This window comes from Parambassis ranga, chromosome 3 (genome assembly GCF_900634625.1).
Source record: "Parambassis ranga chromosome 3, fParRan2.1, whole genome shotgun sequence".
Taxonomy (NCBI): domain Eukaryota; kingdom Metazoa; phylum Chordata; class Actinopteri; family Ambassidae; genus Parambassis; species Parambassis ranga.
In genome coordinates this window covers 16,026,384-16,043,161 of record NC_041024.1, presented here as the reverse complement: position 1 = coordinate 16,043,161, position 16,778 = coordinate 16,026,384, and the positions used below count along the sequence as shown (strand labels likewise).

At 40.9% G+C, this 16,778-nt stretch overlaps 1 protein-coding gene across 1 annotated transcript in view; it reads right to left on the bottom strand.

Moving 5' to 3' along the window:
- Positions 1–16,778, bottom strand: part of kif26ba (kinesin family member 26Ba) — a 63,880-nt gene that overhangs the window by 27,815 nt on the left and 19,287 nt on the right. Inside the window, exons 3-5 of the mRNA XM_028401711.1 lie at positions 15,036–15,734; positions 6,627–6,784; positions 1,232–1,439 (exon numbers count right to left, since the gene is read on the bottom strand). Of these exons, the coding sequence (XP_028257512.1) occupies positions 1,232–1,439; positions 6,627–6,784; positions 15,036–15,734 (1,065 nt within the window). The remainder of the gene's footprint in view (positions 1–1,231; positions 1,440–6,626; positions 6,785–15,035; positions 15,735–16,778) is intronic.

Here is a 16,778-nt window from a genome sequence, read left to right as displayed (position 1 = left end):
AACACAAAAACATGACACAATATGATCAGCTAGTAATAAAATATGAAACACCGAAATTTGATGTATTATTCAGAGATTTAAACATTTGTAAAATAAATATGTGAAGATATTTTATTCACAGCAAATTTCAATATTTGCCAACAATCTATTGTATTTTATCATTTAGAAGAAAATTTGCTTTTTTAACTATATGGTTGTAAATTTCACAATGCAACATTTCACACCATATCATTACAAGTCTAACTAGAATTAATGGAGTGGAATTAGGTCTCATCTGGTATTTAATATGAATTTCACACACATATTTTCACACATTTTTAAGTTACACAGGGACAGAGCAGTGGCCATATGGTTGCAGCACATGGCGCCTGACCAAAATGTGCCTGTTTGGATTCAGGCCTTTGTTGGCCCTCTCTGTCTCTTTGTTTCTCGTTACCAAAAAAACAAGTTTGTCAAACATGCAATGCAGAGGCTGTGTGACCTGTATGCAGCCAGTTGTGATGCCCGTTCTCACACTGGTACACAAAAGCCTCAGCAGGACATGTGGTCCTTTTTTGTCTCTGTGTGCGGTAATGGACACTGTTGCTTGATGTCTGTTTGATTTTGTCCTCCATACTACATTCATTTTTGTCCAGTGTGTAAGAACACACACACAGTCAGGCAGCCTCTCACTCAAACTGTGGAGGAGGGGGCACTAAAAACTCATTACATGGACGATCAATATTGCACACACTTGCTTCTCATGTGTGCGCTCGCCACCCCCTCCTGCATTCACAACACACACACACATGTTTCATCAACCACTGGCAACAGTGACAGATGACTTTTGTCAGCCTGAGATGTGTTACCGTGGTAACCATTAGGTTACATTTTGGTATGGTACAACCAGGGAGACACACTCACATACCAGCACACATTTAGATGAACTGGTCAAGGTCATGATAAAATACTACAACTCTATATTTGGTCACATCCCAGCAGTTCTCTCATCCTAAAGCCAAATCACATAAAAAGCTACAACAGGAAAATTAGATTAAATAAACGATATGTTATAAACACCAGATACCTGAGATAAGGTTATAAAAGTAATGAATAATCACTATAATTAAACTTTTTACAATTTAAACATATTGTGAATTCAAACTATCCAAATTTAAAATTTTATTCAAACTCATAATTTAGGTGTCAAATTACCCTTAACTAAAAGTATAATAGTACTTTTCGTTTTTACCTTTCCCAGCCCTGGTGTGTCTTTGATCTTGTTGGCTGCACGGAGAAGGCAGGGTGGAGCCGGGGGAGGAGCCATCAATAGGGCAGAGCTGAAATTGGTGGGGAACATAGGTGGGTCACATGATGGTGATGCTGAAGTCACTGGAGCCGTGACCGCAACCGTCTTCTGCTTTTTCTTCTTAGATGCTAAGTTCAACTTTTGTGCAGCCCTAGGAGAGGAGAAGAGGAAATAGTCAATGTATTTATAATTACTATATGTTAAAACCAATATTAGCCATAGGAGGTTGCAGCAATGCATTGCTGTAAACATATAACAGAAGAAGGTTGGACAGAAGAGGAACAGGAGCAGTGGTGGATGCACATATGGCTCTGTAATTACATCCCTATACTTTACCACAACACAACCAGTGCAAATATGCTAATTACAAATAGAACCCAATTACACACCCTTCAACATCCCCGCACACACACATACACACATACATGTACACATGGCTGTTTACATATGTTGCAACATCTGGATTGGGAGTGGCTCATTTCCCTTCGAAGTATTGAGTGCAAAAAAGGCACCAAAATTGACATTTATATAAATACACTCCATCTATCCACCATTAAGATTCTTCTGACTCCTCTTGATTTAACTTCAGTGTCTAAACTTCTAAATGTTACCTCTTCCTTCATCTTTTCTTCCACGTTTTCATCAATTCAGCAGGTTCTTCCTCTCTGCTTCTCAACACAACAGCACTTCACGCCATTTTTAGTCTCATTTTTAGACTTCTTTCCTTTTCTTCCCTTCTTCTTCAGCAGAAATAAAACATCTTCATAGAACAGACCAAATTTAACTTATGGTACATAAAAGGAATTTATAGAAAAAAAGGGACGGTTTATACCGAGCACAATCATTTCCCCCCATCAGTCTTTCTGACTTTGTGGAGAGTGTTTTAGCTCTAAAACCTCTGTCTCTGTGCACAAAAAAATCTGTTATAAACTATCTGGAGGATGTGCTAAAATATTCTCCAAACTATGTTTCAGTGCATTTCCATATACCACAGCTGAAACTGGCATTTCGCCTAAGTTAATACACAGCAGCCATTTTAATGGTATGATGAAATAGAAGACCACTAAAACAGCACTGACAGGGATTCCTGTGCTATTCTGCTTTGATCTGCCTTCACATATATTTCTAAGACTGTAAAATAAAAGAGAGAGAGAGAGAGAGGCCTTGCGCCCTGACACACTCTCTGTCAAAGAGCCATATTCTCACACCATTGGCTTTCAATTAACTGCAGCAGGTTACAGAAATGGGAGAGAGGAGGAGAGTCAGCGAAAGGGGGAAAGAGAGAGAGTGGGGGGGAGAGAGATGTGGACTCAGTGACCCATGGAACGACGAAGCATTTCACCATTTGACTAGGTCTCCCTGGAGATTTGTGTGTGAATCCGTGTGTGTGTGCATACTGTATGAAACGAACCTGCACAACAAGACCATTAATTGGTTTTCCACAGTGTGCCAGCTAAGCCTACATATTGCAGCAAATGCGATCAAGAGCAATTACAGTTTTTCTTATAGTGTCTGTATACAGCTAAAACCCCCTCATGCAGCACGTGCAGCAAGAAACATGTTTGCCAGGTGCAGGAATTCACTGTTTGTACAGTCAATATAGCATTAGTCAAAACTATGAATTCTTTTTCTCTTCTTTTTGTTGAAGGATTTCTTAGGTTTGGCTGCTGCTGCAGTGCTGCCGATGGTTGGAGAATGAGACATGACAATGATGGATTTATGTGCAAGCTGCTGGAGGTTCCTACTTGTAGCATGCACACTTTTTTCCAACTAGGTATTTTCCTAATTTTTCATACACATGTGTTCATTTATGAACAAGTTAATATCATGTGCAAAACATCTTTAAGATTTTTGTGGTTGTTTTTATTACATTCTTTAAACATGTCAGTTTTACTGGGCATTTATTGGTATGCATGCATTGCTACTATTACCCTCCTATTATATTCTTTCACTCTGGCTCTGGTTTAATCTGTGGAACAACTGAAGCGTGGTAGATAGCACACACACACTCAAACACACGTGTATACACACCCACCCTACCTAACTGGTAGCATTTAATGACAAGTGGCCTGGGATTTGGCCAAGTGGATCCATTCCAATCGAAACCTAAAGTAAAGGGCTCTTGTTTTCCATCCATCAGCTCTTCCTCTGCTGCATCCTTTCACCGCTGTCCCCATTACATTCATTCCTCCACTCTTCTCGACCATTTGTTTCCTCCTATTATTTCAATTCCGCTCACTGTAGAACCCCATATATCCCCTTTCTTTTATTCCTCTCTCTCATTATTTTTATCCTTCATCCTTTGCTGTCTCCCTGTGCCTTCTTCTCTGCACTGCACACATCCACCCATCCATTCAGCCTTCCTTACATGTATTGATCCCATCAGCCACCCGTGCATCTCTTCCCCGCTGCCCCTTCATGTGTCTTTCCCTTCTTAAAAAGCAGCACTGGTCTCCAGCTAGTAACATCCTGTGCCTTTGTTTTCCTCTTCCATTCATGCAACCACAAACACTTTCACTTCAAACATACACACACAAACACACACGTACACAGCTGATTTATGGCTGGTGCCCCTGGACTGTGTTGTTGGTTGGGGTAGCTAATTACATTCTATTTAGCAGACTGTCGGTGGAGGGAGATACAGGGAGACAGAGAGTGATGGAGTGTATGTGTGTTTGTGTGTGTGAGAGAGAGAGAGAGAGAGAGAAGTGAGGGGGTCAGGGAGACTGCTAAGGACAGAAGACTGGCTTTACTGACATTATCTATTGACACATACATGTGGTCACACGTGTTTGTTATTAAGATGGTTCTCCTGGCTTGAATATGTCCTGACAACAGCGTTCAATAATAAAAATTCACAATACAATGATTGGAAACTGTTTCCTCACCAGAAAAACATGCTCCCTCCTGCATTTGTGTGAATAAGTCCTGGTAAAATCAGGGTCGGATGTGATAACCTGACACTACAGATGGTCAGAACCATCTGAGAAGTCTTCCATGTTTATAAAAGAGCTGGCATCTTTAGAAATGTCTTGGAAGGTGAATGGACCATCTGTCACTTCAACCAATAAGATCCCCTCTGACTGTTGTCACCACAGCCTGTCTTGTTAAATCGCGATCTAGCAGTTCTTTAGTGACAGTCTACACTGTACTTGGTCTCATAAACCTTAAGAGCTTGAGAAAGTAAGGAACTTAGCACCATCTGGACATAAACAACATTCTCCAGAGTTAGAGACTGGTCTTAAGTTCATTTCATCCCACACTGCCTCCTATCTAAGCAGTTGTCCAAATCTTCATCATTGCTCATCAACTTGTTCTGTTGTTTATGTGAAGACTTGTTAAAGATGTCAATAATTTAGAAGGTGGGGTAGGCCTCTTTATGTGTCAGAGTTGATGCTTTAATTGTTGTAAAATGTAGCAAAGGATAACATTACAAATAATGGAAATGTGGTCCTAATTGCTGCTGATGTAATAATTTGTTTATCATCTATTTAAATTGCCAATCCACAATCATTGTGGGTTTTATTGGTGCCCAATTATCATTTGATGGAATCTTTTATTTTGAAGGAGAGATGCAGCAAGAGGTAAACAGCAAAACAGAGAAAGAGACAACGGCTCTCAGCCTCACTGTCCTCCTCCATCTGAAATAACAACGCCTTCCCAATTCACCAATTCACTTGGGAGCTATTCATTTACTCATCCACCTCTAGCAACACACACACACACAGCCACACAAATCCCCAAAGATCCAATCCTGGGAGCATGCAGTAAAAAATTCCTGCACTGATAGAAACTCCCTTCCCCCCAGTGAGTAAGAGCATGCACACACCACAGCATGTCTCTATCCTCCAGCCCAGCGTCCCCAGAGGGCCACTGCAGCACAGGGAAGATGCAGTGCTGCTGTGTGAGTGTGACATATTCACAGACAGATTGGTACTAATGAAAGATATTACTCACATGCACATTAGCTGAGGTAAAGGAAAGGTCAGTGTGGAAACTGAGAAATTGTTGGATAAGTAAAAAGAGCAAGAGAAAGAAAAAGAAAAGAGAGAAAGCCAAACCAGATAAGAGTGAAGAATGATATGAAGACAGGAGAGGAAGAGAAGGAGGAGAGTGGAGGAGGAAGAACAGGATCAGGTGAGAGGAGATGTGGTGGACACAGGGATTTGTGCTGTACACACAGTAAGCAAGAGGGAAATTGTGTGTGTGTGTATTTGTGTGTGTGTGTGCGCGCGTGTGCAAGTGTTTGTATGCTGTTCACGTCTGAGTGTAAAGACCAAGACAGGCCTAGGATTTACCAGCACTGCATGGTTGCCTCCAATGGCCGTAAACACACACACTTTAGCAGAATCAAAAATAAAAGGTGACGCCATGTGCAAATGTTTTTATGCCAATTATACTTAAGTGCTACAAAAAAAGAGAGAAATACAGACAGCCTCTATGCAAACAAAACACACTAGACACATGCGGAGACACATATCTACACAGTGACACCTGCACCATTAAACGAAACACGTTGTTTCACTTGTAGGGTTCATGCTCATAAATCGAACAAAGACAGCTGGCTGTATGTTTGGAATGTCAACCAGATGTGTGTGTGTTTGTGTAAAATGGCCTTGATACCTGGCAGTTCAGGGGGACATAAGAACAAAAGCTGAAGAGAGAGTGCATGCACATGTGTTTGTGTGTGTTCCCATAGAATTTATGAGTTCCTGTATTGAAAGACAGACAGCATTATGTCTGCAACACTGAAACATGATTGTTTTATATAAAAATACTCATTTCATTATCTTCATATTTCGATGAGAGGAGAGGAGAGGAGAGGAGGAGCCATCACTATCATTCACAATAAGATTTAAAGCAGCTCATTAGATACGACATCTCTGCAATGCCTCAGACACTATGACACACTCATAGTCTGGTGTTACCCATGAATAATTTACTCATTCATTTTGAGCCTGCCATGTTTTCTCATCAATAATTTACCCATATCACCCGTGTCATATTTATGTTGTGCCGCTCTGCATTTCTCTAGGTTTGATTACACAGTTCATCGACGACTGATGACTGGACAGTTGATTTACATACAAGCTGCACCAAGAGAAAAAGTAAGTGAGCGTTTGTGTAGCATTCCATTTTTCCACCAGCCTCACTTTATTATGTGGTTACTGCTTTATCGACCAATTGAGACACACACAAGAGAAATCTAGTAATCTACCAAAATGTAAATGTTTATGGAGATTTTCAACATACAACAATGACATTTTCCCCAACATCATCTCCTGTGTAAAGTCAGAGCAGGTTCTGTCAGTGGGCTTTTAATGTCAAGGCATCTTACCTGGCAAAGAAAGAGGCGGCAGCAGAGGTGGTGGTTGGTGCTGGGGTGTGAGAGGGCGAGTTTGTATGTGATGTTGAATTTGTGTGTGAAGGAGAGTGTGTGTTGAAGCGGTTCAGGGCAGTTTCAGTCTGTCCTTCTCTGGAGGCCTCTGATAGCATCTGAGAGATCTGATAAAAGAGAGGGAGACACTTTACTAAAACACAACGGCAGGAAGAGAGAATCAAAACACATCACAGTTTTTTGCATCTTAAAGTATATGTCCAGTTTAGTTTGTTTCAAAATGTTTATTCTTTAAGTTACTTGTTATTTGTGTGTCTGTGTGTTTTGCTGTTTTCTATAGAGAGAGTGAGAAGTAAAATAAGGAAGAAAGGCAGAAGAAACTCGAGAGCGTCACTGCTCTCTTTGCTACCTAGACTGGTGTTAAAAAATTGGATCTGTGTTCATCATGACAATATCACACACATGCACACACAGATGGTTAGATAATGAAACACACCTTAGCTTTCCATCACCTTCCATCAATGTGTGCGTGTGTGCGTGCGTGCGTGTGTGTGTTGTCCTTAACAGACTGACAGCAGATAGCCCCTTCTGTGATCTCAGTGAACCAGCAGCAGAATGTTGTGTGGGTCCCAGATAGACAAAAACAAACACACAGTCCTCCTGGCTCTCTCTTGTTTTACCTCATGACTTCTCTCTCTCTTGTAATTGTTCTTTACTTCCATCCTTCAAGCTCTTCCTGCCACTTACTGTCTCTATATCATTTTTATTCATGTATATAGGCTAACTGTAGTTTCATTTTCTCTCTGTGTGGCACTGCTTTCTTAACCTATTCACACTCGTCCTTTTATTATTAGATCATCACTCATGGCATTTGGGCTTTATTAGACTTTATTCAGGTAAGAAATGGAGACAGTGAGGATGAAGAGTGAGGACGAAGAAAGAGACCTTTAAACCTATAACACTGTAGAGGAATGACATTTGCTGGCCTGACTAGAGTTAGTGTATCAGCAGATGTATAGTATGTAAAGGCTACTGGCCAACAGACCATTTGTTAGTTTGTGTTTGTCTAAACAATATATATTATCAATAGGGAAAGGCTGCAGTAGTTTCAGTTTTCTAACAGCTCCTCTAAGGGCGATGGAAACATGGTCCAGTCATAGCAGCAGTGTAATCTGATGTGTGCACATATCCACACACCATGAAGTACATAAATAGTCAGTAAATCTGTAAAGTCTTTCAAACTGCAGCGCCTTCTAGTAACTCTAGAAAGTAAATCATTTTAAAAACAGCAGACAGATTCAACGTTTAGCACGTAGCAGGTTGCTGAGAACATTGGATCGATCATTTAATTAGTCTTTTGTGGTATCATTGTAAACCATAATTACACAGTAAATACAAACAGTTCCTCTACTATTCCACCAGAAGGTTTAGTGGGTTATGTATGGGGTCTTTGTTACAGCATGGTATCTCTGTGAGGTTGTGTGGGAGGTGGCTTTCTCATGCCAGTGTGTTTATGTGTTCAAAACTGCTGCCTGAAGCTTCTGAGACAGATATGATAAGTCTTTCTGACACACACATACGGATACACACAGACACCTAAAGAGGTCATTTACATGGTACGTTTACCTCTGTAGGTGAGTATTGCCTTATTTTGTCACAATGCAGAGAGGCATATACTACAGATTTGTTTTGGTGCATGTCACACAGTGATGCATTTAAATCTAACTACACACTTGAATTAAAGGACTACAGCACGATGTATGATAATGTCTGTCTCATGTGAATACGTCTGCATGTGTCCTTGTGTGTGTATGGGTCTGCACTTTGCAGCACCTGTGTGTTTGGGTATAAATCAGCTTCGCTGTGTGTATTTACTGCCCAGGGCTCCTGAGGTCCAAGCACGCCGCTCGCTGCCTTGATAAATTACCTGTTGTAAATGAGATGCCTCTATAGTTCATATACCATACTCCTCTGTGCATTTACACCCTTTTCAAATGTTCAGACTCAGCTTGCTACAGTACTGCTGCATTATTAAAGGAATGGTGAACACAGAGCATGAAGGTCCTCTGAGCTGCAGGAATACCTGTGCATTTGTAGAGGTTTCACATAAATCCTCATGAATTGAAGGAGGAAAAGTGGCCCCACGGAAGGTTATTAAGCATGCTGGGAAAAGGGAGCAAAGGTGGCAGAATAATATGTTGCCATCAGTGTTGGTGCAGCAGTTCAGACTCGGGTTTATATCTCACAGTCAAGGCTAAGGGTGTGTTCACACTTGTGGATCTGTTCTCCTGGTCTAGATCAAAGCAGAAAATGATGCTTTAGTTCTGATTTATATAATCTTCACACTGGTGGAGGTCTAAAAATGGGCTGTAAGAAGAGGTCATTTCAACAACAAGTACAGTGATAGTTCACCCTGGTGACAGCAGGTGACCAAAGCTACAGCCTCGTACGGACAGATTTGATTTACCTGCTTATCAAAGCCTTCACTAAAATGTTGAATCCTGACTTTGATCACCAACATCACCTTTAAGTTTAAGTTAGGAGATTTCTCATGGGGACTGTGAATGCATGCTCTATTCAAAAAATTATCCAACACTTGTTGAGACAATCCAGTCAGACCAGCTAACGGTCTTTGCTGTCCAGCACACCACTGTCAGGGCTGAAATATGCAGCAACATATATACACATATACATATTTGACCTGTGATGGGTTTGGTTTGCTTGTCTGATCTGACGCAGTGGTGAGTGAGCGGTTTGTTGCTTCATCCCACACATTAATCTAACTACTGTATGAGAGCATTTCACATCTGAACTGGTACATTTACATAGACTGCAAATGTAGCATTATAGGATAATATACTCATTAAACTAAATTGTGTTTTGTTTTGTTCTCATTAGGTCATTGCGCTTGTTCCACTCAGATTTTCCCACAGGACACAAAGGCTGAGTTGCTGTCTCTACATTTTACAATAAATTAGGTTACACTACAGTAGATGAAACCTTAATGGTCCCTCTGGGGATATTAGGTCACAGCAGCAGAGAAAGGGATGTAGATGATAACAGGACAAACAGAGACAACAACAGAGGAGAAGGCACAAGCCAAATGCTATGAAAATAATGCAGAGCTGATCAATAAAAACACATCTAAACATTTTTTTTTATCTGTCAGTGTGCGACTTTGATGGATGTGATATCAGATTTCTACAAAGAGACAAAACCTGTCACTGTCTTCCTGTAAGCTACATCACTTTTCCACATGCTCGTACAAAAAGGTAAAAGCTGGTTCATTCATCTTCATTACAACACAAACAGCATTTCCCCAGCATCCGCCTTCCTCATCTGTCTCTTTTACGTTTATTATTCGTCCTCATACTACACACAACCTGAAAGTTCAGCCTTTTGTAAGGATGTGGAAATTGTGCTTCTATGAATCTGTGTGGTCTTGTCTGCCTTTATTGTTTGGATAAACACAATCTTTAAACCAGCAGATGGAGGAAGAGAGGAAGAGGCTGCCTTGTTATGAAAGTGGGGGGGGGGGGGGGTCGAAAAGCAAAAGGAAGGAGTAAGTGAGCAAATGAAATGATAGAGTTACACATGTGAGGTGTCAGAACAGTACAGAGGACATGGAAGCTGTCATGGAAATTAACCAACATATAAAAAGGAAATAAAATGTTAACAGAGGAGGTGAGAGGAGGAAGAGATGGAAGACTGACAGGAAATGATACTGTAACACACTACATATGAATCAGAGAAGGTGAGGCAGAACAGAAAGCCGGATACTTTCTGTTATATCATGCTGTATAACCACATCATGAACAGCCTCAGGGCTAGAGATGCTCAAATGCATAGAGATGACAAAGAGAAGGAAGAAATGTGGTGTTATTTATGTACAGCATGCAGAGGACCCTATAGCACCAATGACATGGCATGCATTGTGTCTCATGCAGAGCCAGGAGGCCTTTGTATATCACAGGACTAACTGAGAGAGGAAACCAGTCACACTCAAACCTACAACCAATTAAGAGTTTCCAACATACATGTCTGGAGTACGCTGACAAAGTGCTAACTACTGCACCACTGTGCCGCCCAATATGTAATCTGATATCAGTATTCAATAGTAACATTGTGCTAATATGAACACTAGTCTTGCTAATCTATAAATTGGCTCTTGATCTTAGACGTTTGGTGCAGATTGGATAACTTTACCAAGAAATGTGCCGTCAAAGGGTGCGTTCCAACCCAAACCATCACCACTTTAACCCTGTAAGGCTAATTGAAATTAAAAGTGCAGAGCAATGTTTCTCTCCCCATCTGTCCCTCCCCTGCTGTTTGCAGATTTTGTAAGCTTTTATAGCTTTATAGTCCAGCCTCGCAGCTAGTTTTGTCATTCTTGTAATCCAGCCAAATTAAGGCAATATGACGGCTAAGAGAGGTGTTGAAACAAATACATACTTTATAAAGGTTGCTACCTCCACACATGATTATGCTTACCATGCTCTAATGTAATGTTGTGGATCAAGAGCCTTGCCCAAGGGCACCGGAGTGGTGGTAATGATGGTGGAACATGTGCTATCTCTTCTCTCTCTCCTCACAGTTTTATCCCGCCAATCCAGAGTTCACACTTTTCCACTCGTAAGTCTCTTTAACCTTTATGTCACCCAGGCCCTCTAATTAGAGCTCAAGGATATCGAGCTAAGTTTGGCACTTTTTAGCAGTTTACACAGAATATGATATGTGCATGTGGTTTGTGTTACTTCACATCCTGTTTCTTCCAGCCAGATAAACAATAACAACCAGACACACAAACAGGCCCAACAAACAGAGTCATGGTAAATTAGGAAAGCTTATCTATCCATTGTTGAATGCAGACACACACACGCACGCACACACACACCACACTGTATAAACCTGTTTTCAATTAGCTGCTTGAAGGACAAAGTGAGGGCAAGGAAGCAATGTTTGATTTGTTTTCTCATGCCAGACAGAGAATGAGACAGATACAGTTCTTCTCCACAACACCAGCAGAAATCTACAACCTAAAAAATACCTAATAGGAGCATGACAGTTTACTGTGTCATTAAATGGCAGAGCTGTTTGTGGTTTTTTGCTGACCTCTCCTTTTAGCTGATTCATACCACTTGTAAAATGCAGACACTAGAGTAGATCAATTTCCCCATCACACCGCCACTAAATAGACCATTATAACACAATCACAGTTTTCATATTATAAACTGAGCCCTAACTGAAACACAATCAAAAAGACCCTCAGAGTTTTAGCGAGCATTTGGCACTGTGAATACCTGAGAGACCAATAAAAATGTGAGGCGTGCCGCCAGACCCAGATGGCAAAATGGAGAAAAAGCTAATATAGTGTTGTATCATTTCCAGGATTATAAGGCACAAGTTTGTATCAGGAGACTTAGAGGAAACTGGTTTCCATCCAAGTAGGTACTGTATGTCAGGTGTCTTTTGACAGTCAGTAAGCTTAGGTTTTTATACGTGATACCCAATAAATATTTTATGGACATATACAAATGTATTATCTGAGTTAATTAGAGTATTTCAGATTATGTATCCTGATTTTTAAAAACCTGGCATCTTCCCTGTGACTCAGAACATGAACCAACGAACCCAGCAGTACAAATTATGCTGTGTCTGAAGGGGCCATAATGAAAGATCTGTGTCCTACACTTCCTATGGGACCAAAAAGACGGATCCTAATAAATATAAAATGTGGAGCTTGTCACCTCATGGACTGCTGAGCCAGCAAGATGTTAATGTCAGCTGCACTGGCAGACAGGTGGCCTCTTTTGTCCCTGCTTTCTCCAGGTTAAAACTCTGCTCTCTGTTCCATGATGTGCTACCTCTGCCTGCTGCAATAGTTTTAATTAATAAAATGATTGAAATCAATCATTAATTTATAAAGCTTGCTGTCGGTTGTGTGTCTAAAGAATTAGAAGCAATGTGTCATTCACAACTAGCTCTAAGAGCTGATTCTTTATGGGGAATGAGAAGAGCCATTGCCGTTGGGAAGAGCAGCTCTGCTGAAAATACATGCAGGCAGTGGTGGGACTGTATTTTGATGGGCACACCATGCAGTTAATTGCTGTATAAGAACCACCCATCCATCCCTTAAACAATAATAAATACATAAAAAATAAGGCTTTTATGAGACCAGTGGATAAAAAATGCTTACCAACACACACACCGTTCATAATTGTCTTGAAGGAAAAAATAGAAGGCTCCGAATGATAGCCCGACTTCCCATAACTAGCTGTAGTGTCAGCTTGAACCCGCCTTATACTCCTGCTATTAGTGGGGTGTCTCAGTCCCTGTGCTGAGGAGCATGAGCTGGTTGCTCTTACTTGGTCTACACTCTGTATATGCCACTGTTAGACCCTCTGAAAGCTGCTCTGATGTGACAACATCAAGCCATCGTTCAGCTTTGAGCTGTAAGCAGCAAAAATGCTGAAACAAAATTACATTTTCTGACAAGAATAAAACGATTAATAATGTCCTAAGATGTTAAAATGCCAGATGCAGCTCCTTATTTGTCTCTTATCTCCTAAACCCCTTGTTCTTTTTCATTTCTCTTCATTTCCTCATTTCTATGTCCAATTTGCATTTCCTGATCACCCCAGCTCCTCCCCCTCTCTATCAGGGTTGAGTCTAAATGAGGGTGATTTATTATCGTACTCTTTCTCCTTTCCTGCTGAAACTCCATTACTGTCAAAGTCACAACAGAGGCAGAACCATTTTACACATCTCAACACAGATACTAACAGAAATGCACACACATACAGACAAAACAAAAAAACATGAAAGATCATAAAAATATGAATAAAAGAAGTAAAAAAATATCAATGTGTGAAACCCAAAGAACTTACTATTTCATTATTATGTGGTGATTTGATTTTTGGCACGAAGACAGAGCAAAATACAAAAAAGGCCCTCCAAGCTTAATTTATTTCTGACCAGCAGGACAAGATAATGAAATAATTCCAAAGACTGTACAAAGCAATTTCCAATTCCATATATCTGCATCTAATATAAGTCATGGGCTGAATAAAAACATAAAGACAGATGGGGTAAGAGCAAATCAGAGGAGTAGGTGAATATGAAGCAGACAAAGTGTGAGAAAGACATTAGAAATAATGGGGAGAAGGAAAAAAAGGAGAGAGAAAAAGAGTGCAAGAGTGAAGGGGTACCGGGGGTGTGTGACATAGACTCCCCAGAGTCCTAATTATCACTGTATGAATTATTACATCTGTAGAACACGGTCATACACACGTAGCACACACACACCCACACACACACACACCTCTGGATCTCCCCTGGAGTCTCATTCCTCCATACACCTCTGGACCACTTGTCACCTCAGGCCATTTCTCCCTCCATCCTCCTCCCATCTCCTCTTGCTCCTTCTCTTCCTGTCTCCTCCTTAAACATTTTCTTTTATCTTCATTTTCCATTTGAGTCGCTTTTAGGTTTTGTATCATCGTAACTTTATGCTTTATGTCAGGGCTCGGTTTAATTGAAGAAGATGCTTCTTGCTTTAAAAAAATCTTGTACTTAAGTTATGCGAGCTTTATTGATATGTGATGAGATCGGAGGATTTTTTTGAGTCAACTCTTTTAAGGATTATAAAGAAAATACAAAGTTTGATGTATGTAGTAATTCTGTCACCTGCAATTGTTATAGTATGTGACTGACATAAGTGCTCAAAGTTTGGTACTGATTTTCAAATTATTAGATTATTAGAGATTTAATAATATTTTTGTGAAAGATGCTTGAGAAAGTATACAATAAGTGTTTACAGTGTTCCAGTGTGACTGAATTCTGACAGAAGCTGCAGCAGCTGAGTGCAGCTGTGGAGCTTTTGTACTGCCTTAATTGCTTTTCACATCACACAGTATCTTTACTTCACTCCTGCTGTGCCTTTCTTTCAACTCTCCTGCGCCCTGTTGGGAGGCACACGTCACTGTTTAGAAAACCTTTGTGTTCCCTCTGACGTGGAGAACGGCCTTTCATTTAAATTGTTGTGAGGGCTATATTAGCCTTGTATGACATAGTATAAACTGAGATTAGGTATAACAATGACAAAAAAACAAAGATCAAAAGTGAAGCCATTAAATGAACATAGCCATGATGTGAGGACATATGTTGATGTTTCAGATTTTTCAAATAATATACATAGATAAAAGTTAACAGGGTCACACAGCATGTGGGTGGAAGAACGCCTAAAATCGGACGCTCTCTTCCTGTAGTCTCTGTCACACATATAACAACAGCTGTATTCATGTTGCATAGTAAGACATAGGACCAGAATTAATTTCTTCCGTTTCCATGGTAATATTTATGTGGGAAAAATGCAAAGCACACACACATACAGTATCAGCAGAAGCTTACCTGATACGGATAGAGTGTAACTCCTCCATTAGTTCGGTTCATGTGCTGAGGCGCCTGCAGAGCTGTTGAGCTCAGTACCGCTCCACTCCCGTTGTTGTTGCTGGGGCTGTTTACCCCAGTCACTGATTGCTGTTGGGCACCAGCTGCTTTTCCTGAACTGGGCGACCCATTTCTTCTGTCCACCCCACCTCCAAGGCCCAAAGAGCTGGGCTTGGATCCCTGCTTGTGACCTTGAGGCTGTGGGTTTGTGGGAGCACAGCTGGTTGTTTGCCCCACTGAGGGACTCCCATGGCTGGGGGTGGATGATCCATGACTAGGGCTGGGTGTCGGGGTCTGGCTGGGGCTTCGAGAAGGGGATTGGCAGGTTGTGTGAGTAGGGTGGGAAACAGCAGAAGCTGAGGAGGAAGAGGAAGGAAGAAAAGGAGGAGGCCATTCTCTTGACCCAGGACCTCCCGGTGTTCCTGATGTCATTTGACCGGGGGGTCCTTGAGATCCATATCGTCCAATCATGGCCGGAGGAGAAGAGGTGGGAGACAAATCCCACTGGTCAAGAGTCAGGACCAAACGCACTGCTTCCTGTTTGAGTTGAGTGAGGTGAGTGGCACAGACATCACAGCGACTGTCACGCTCATTCCACGCCCGCCGAGAACTGTTAGGCACCTGGAGCTTGTCATGGAGGAGGAGTGAGAACGAGGGATCCTGGAAGAAGAGAGAGAAAGAAACAAAACTTTAGAGTTTAGACTTGTCACTAGAAGAATGAAAGAGAAAAAGTGAGAGGAGAGCAGAGGTCAGGAGGGGAAGAAATGATCAGCTTGTTGAGCAAGTCCTTACTATGAATATTTATAGATACACCAAGAAACATAGCTTTTTAGCCTGGGGGAAGGTGTGTAACAAGAAAGATACACAGTGCAAATACAAGTGCACTCGCAAAAAAATTACACACACAGCGCACACTATATCCTGAGGGTCTAAAGGGTACTAGAATGACAGAAGCTGGCAGCAAGGAGAATCATCAAACATAGAAATGCTGTCAAACTGACCTTCTATGCTCTCCTTTCTCTTCTCCCTTCTTTTCCTTTGCTACAGTGTCTGTGCTGAGTCTGACATTGTGTGTGTGACTACGCATATATGAATAATCAGTGACGCATTTTTGTTAAATACTACAACTCTAAAAGAAAAAGTTTGCTTGACAATCACCTTGCAGTGAAGAGGCACAACCAACTTTATGACTAAAAGTAAAAACCACCACATCTCTCTTTACAGGAGGCTGATTACTTGACTATGTGAGTCATTTACTATAAAAAGCCAATAAATCAGGGAACAAACCAGTTAAACTTACTCAATTACATGTCCATTCATCTTAGTTAAAAAAAAGTATTTTAAAGCAGCCATAAATGTTAAGGTAATGTCAGCAGAAACCACTTAACCTTCCATGTATTTTTGTGAACTTCCACCTGCTTTTCATTTCCTATATTTTCTATTCTTTCTGTACCTTAGCTACTAAGGTTTCATAGAGCAGTGCATGACAATCTAAAAGGCCTATGTGAGAATTGGATTAGTTGCAACCAAAGCAGTATACAGTTTATAACTCTGAAGGTTTATCCAGTGAGAGACAGCAGGTTCACCACAGATACAGAACTTACTAAATAAATACATTTCATTCACTGACTGCAGCTCATTCTAATATCACACCAATATAAAACTTATTATGACCTTCTAACACATCTGTTGACTATAAGCTGC